Below are 4,802 nucleotides of genomic sequence, written 5' to 3' on the forward strand. Positions count from 1 at the left end.
AATGAATCCATGCTTAGTGGTAGCTTTTCAATAACACTCAGTGTACCGGCCGTTTCCTCAACCACCCGCATGTGAACCATGGGTACTTTCCGCATCTATAATCTGCCTATGCTTGTGTTTGTGTGTATACGTAGCATTTATATATTATATACGTATATAAATACACATATATGTGAGATACAAATGTGAGAGAGAGATGGGGATAGAGAGAGGGAGGGGAGGGATGAGGGCGAGAGAGAGACTATTGAAAGAAGCTGTACATTCTATAAAATCCTTCCAACAAATTAAAAGAGGCAACAACCATAAAAGAGATTGTACATGGTTGACAGTATCAAACAAATCACCTCTGTTGTGTGGATTTTCCAGAGGAAGGGCGAGAGAGAGAGAGAGAGAGAACGAGAGAAAGCATACACACACAAATACAAGTATTTATGATCACCAAAAAAACCAGAGACGGGGAAGGAAGAGATATTAAGATACCACCATCACCACAAGCATCATTGGAAATATTAGCTATCACCACCAACAGCACCCTTCCATTCTCGTCCATTATCTCTTCCAGCTCCGACTCCTGCCCAAAGGATCCATGCTCCCTACCACCCAAGTCTCTTTTGCGATTTCTGTCGAGACCTTGAAGAAGTCAGGGGCATAGCTCATCAACAACAACCTCTCTTTCTCTTTCTCCTCCTCCCTCATCAACTTTGCGGTCACCTCCTCTCCTGCTTCACCACCTTCTCCCTCTAACCCCCCTTTGGCTGGAGCCGACCGACACCTCATGAGCAAGAGAGCATTTGGAGGTGGCACAGAAGAAGGTGGTGCAACATCCTTAAAAGTGCCATCTCTCTCTTCCTCCTCCTCCTCTTCTTCTTCTACTTCTTTCTTATATCCAAGATCTTGGTTCTCTTCTAGAACCATGAACCACTTAGAGAATATGTTTCTAGAGCCACTGCTATCCACTTCCTTCTCCTCCTCCTCTTCTTCCTCCTCCTCTTCACCATCTTCTTCATCTGTAGTGCAATCGACCGAGCCAAAGCACCTCATATCAAAGCGGAGGCCTCGGAGGGCCCCGAGGAAGTGCATGAATTCCTTCTTGAAGCCAAGTGCCTCAAGCCAGTTAGGCTTCTTCTTGTGCTTATGGAGGTTCTCGATCTCCCCCACCACTGAGAGCCAGTCCTTGTCACTGGTGCCGCTGGGCCTGGGCGTGGCCCTTACCTTGATCTGGCCGGCGCACGTCACCTTGGGAGAAGTCGGCTCGGCTATCTCGGAGCTCATGTGCTTGGACTTGGTCTTGAAGAGGGGGCTGGCCTGGCCCCGGTTGCCGGACCTCGACGAGTGGCGCTTGCTGGGCTCTGTCAGCCGAGATGGGCTACATATAGGCTTTGGCATCAGGGTTAGATGAGCTCTTGAGGGGAAGCAGACCAGAAGGTCTGTTGTGGACCCTCCTCCACCTCCTCCTACTCTCCCTTTCATTTGGTTTCCTCCTACCTCCTCCTCTTCCTCTCTTTTTCTCCCCCTTCCCTCCCTCTCTCCCTCTCCCTTCCCCCTCTTTAGTTTCCTTCTCTTTTGTTTCTGCTGTTTGGTTTGCTACTCTGGCTTTCAGGAAGGGAAGGGTAGTTTAAAAGGAAGGAGTGTGCCAGCTTTGCCTTCTTCCTTTGGTGCTTATTTTAGTCTCTCACAACCTTTTTTTTTTTCCTCCCTCTCTCCCCTCATTTTGCTTTTGGCTGGTCATCACGGGGAGGCTCCTGCGTGGGCCTTAGCTTTTTGCATGTCAAATTAATTAAGTAAAGATGGCTTCCATCACTTGCCTCACGATCCAATCAAAAATACCGATTTAGCTTCGCAATTAGTTTGATCATGGCTTCCACTCTTGAGGAACCCTAATATATTTCTTGGTTTCGCATGGTAAGTAATGGATTGCGAAGAAATCTTATGGTCTAAGGAATCGCTTTCTGGTGATATATGATTGTCGGTTTCTTTTGGAAGTACATATCAACATATAGAGTACGGCTAGGGTAATCTTGAAGTTAAAAAGTACGGTAGACTCCTAAACTTTGGAAACTTGGGCAGAGATAAATCCTAAGTCTTCCTTTGTGGAAATATATCACTATCAAGTTTTCAATGTGAGATATCAATAAGACATCATTACATACATTGGCACAACCCCCATTGATCTTCTCAGAGAAACCCTCGTGTATGATCATTGTTCAGCCATGAGACAAGCCATTCTCTCAAGAAAGGTTCCCTTCTTCTTTATCTTACATACTGGCAAGACATGGACAAGCTCCTGCAGCGATTATGTATTAAACCTCCACATAAATACCATCCTTATATGCAACCGCTGCTAGCTGGTTAAGTATTTGCTCCAGCTAATGCTTTAAGAAATAACAAGAATAAATGGCCACTCATTTGAACTGGGGACTTATAAGACTAGGGATAGTAATTTGAGCTGATTCATTGGGTATCCGATCCAAATAGAATAAATTTTATCTGGTTTGATTAAAATTTGAGGGGAGGATATGGATTCTACAAAAAATAGTCGAAATGGGTTTGGACCAGATACGGAATCGTGCTTCATACTCGACCTAATATAATATTAACCTATATGCCTCTCTCAAAATTATAATTATTATATAATGTTCACCTGATGATTCCTTATCCAATTCGATTTGATCCCTTTTATCTATTCGATCTGATTCAACTGCGCTTCTACTTGATTTGATCCGATCCGAAACAGATGCAAGACAAATATGGATATGAAGTTTTTAATTATGAAAGGATACGGATATTGATCGACCTGATTCATATATATCCGACTTATTATCATCCATATATTATCGATGGACCATCTAAACAAATTAAATCAATCAAATCTCGTAGGCCAGAACCAATTATTTGCTTTATGTAATTAGAGTATTCACATGCAAATAGTTTATTAAAAAACAGCTAAGAAAAATCAGATGCAAAATGGTTCCTTGCCAACAACCGAACAACCGATACATGATGGATTTTGTTGATTTGAAGCTACAATCATAAACCTTAAAAGATAGATAGTCAAAACGTAATAATTGTTGATTAATTGATGAAACTAATAATCATCAACTGGTGAACCGTCTGGTTGGTTGGATTCAATTGGACATTTTTTTAGATTGCCATTTCCTTTTACTCAATTTTAGCACAAAATATCTGCAACTTTAAGACCGAGAATCCTCTGACCTGACATATCAATATAAAATGGATGAGAAAGAAATTAAGATTCTTGAAATCTTCTCTAGTAAAAATATGGTAGAAAATGTATTCTTTTTAATCATGAGAAAATAATAAGAACAATGTTTGCTAAGGAAAAATCAATAGGAAAAAAAATCAAAAAAAAAAAAAAAAGGTACTTGAAATACCCAATAACAAGTATATTCACGAGAAAAAAAAAATATTACCTGGACCAAGTATTCTTAGCCATGTAGAACAGGATAGTAGTGATAATAGTGTCAATCATAACCTCTTGATGTAGAACAGGGTGGTGGTACCATGAGTGGGATGCCCACCAAACAAGGTGAGAAATATATTTAAAAGGCATTTGTTATTTTTCTTCAAACAAGGACAACATAAGCATGATGTTTGCTTGTGAAAAGGGGATGATTCATACTAAGCACCTTGAAACTTTTGTGGAGTTGTTTTTTGATGTAGGGCACTAATGTTTTACTGTACATGATGTGTAAGGGGGATGATTAAAGAAGGGGTGCAATTATGAAAGGAGTTATGCAATTGAGAGCAAGGAGAGGGCCGCCCTCCCCACTAACGTTCCTGTGGTTGATTGCTATCAGCTTTGTTGGGAACCTTCTCAATAGCCGCTTTTAGGTCCATAGCAGATGTAAAGTCCTGCAACGACTATTATTTTATTCTTCAGTGCAACCTTTTGCTTGCACTTTATTTATTTTTTAAAATTGGTGACAAAGGTGCATCAAGTTTGATCAACGACCATGGGTTGGAGATGGATGCTTTAGGAATAGTGCAATTGGGCCGAGAAAACTCATTGGCCCAAGCCGGATGATGCAGCTTGGATTGGTTCGGGTGGTCCTGATCTTAAACCTAATCCATCAAGGTTGGACAAGCAAAACTGGTGCCAATACTCACTGGCTACAGGATGTAGCATTGTTAACAAGAAGATCAAAATTGGTTTGTGAAACAGGTGTTCTGTTTTATTATTATTATTATTATTATTTTTCAATATCCCTATAGCTGTCTTTGAATTGTGGTAATAGTCATGATGGCTGTGGCATATGCCCTTTATTTGTACATCATAGTGTTAATAAATCAAGTATTTATATACAATGTGCAAGAACTTAGTTTGAACATAGGTGGACATGTTAATTTGATGCAGCACGACATTTTGTGTCGGGATGTAATGGTTGGAAAGTGATTACATTCCTTTGCAGGCTAAAAGATCCCTCCAAAGTATTGACTGCATATTGGACCAGATTGTGTGTCCCAAGTTAGGTTAGTGTCAAATCCAATATTCCAAAACCCATTTTATCTTTGCTTTTGGTCGATGTTATGTTAGTTTCATTAGCAACCCATGGTGAAAGCCTATGTCTTCATTGAATTTGGTCGATAATCTTGATCATTCCCCAAACTCCTTTTCTAGTTCCCTTTTTGGGTGGTGATGTGGCATGCCGGCTTATCTTAATATTCGGCAGAGACTTTCGAATTAAGTTGTATTGTAGTTCTAATTATCATTGCGTAATTTGATTGTCTAATCTTTTTTTTTTTTTTGTGACAAAGATTGTCTAACATTGTATCAGTTGTCC

The 4,802-nt window shown here is 40.4% G+C and overlaps 1 protein-coding gene across 1 annotated transcript; it reads right to left on the reverse strand.

The window, feature by feature from the left end:
* Nucleotides 1-223: 223 nt before the first annotated feature.
* LOC105056844 (uncharacterized) lies at nt 224-1,521 on the reverse strand. The gene has a single exon (XM_073247761.1). The coding sequence runs from the start codon at nt 1,468-1,470 to the stop codon at nt 550-552; it is 921 nt and encodes a 306-aa protein (XP_073103862.1). The 5' UTR covers nt 1,471-1,521; the 3' UTR covers nt 224-549.
* Between the last annotated feature and the right edge of the window lie 3,281 nt (nt 1,522-4,802).

The sequence above is a fragment of the Elaeis guineensis genome, chromosome 13 (genome assembly GCF_000442705.2).
Source record: "Elaeis guineensis isolate ETL-2024a chromosome 13, EG11, whole genome shotgun sequence".
Lineage (NCBI taxonomy): Eukaryota > Viridiplantae > Streptophyta > Magnoliopsida > Arecales > Arecaceae > Elaeis > Elaeis guineensis.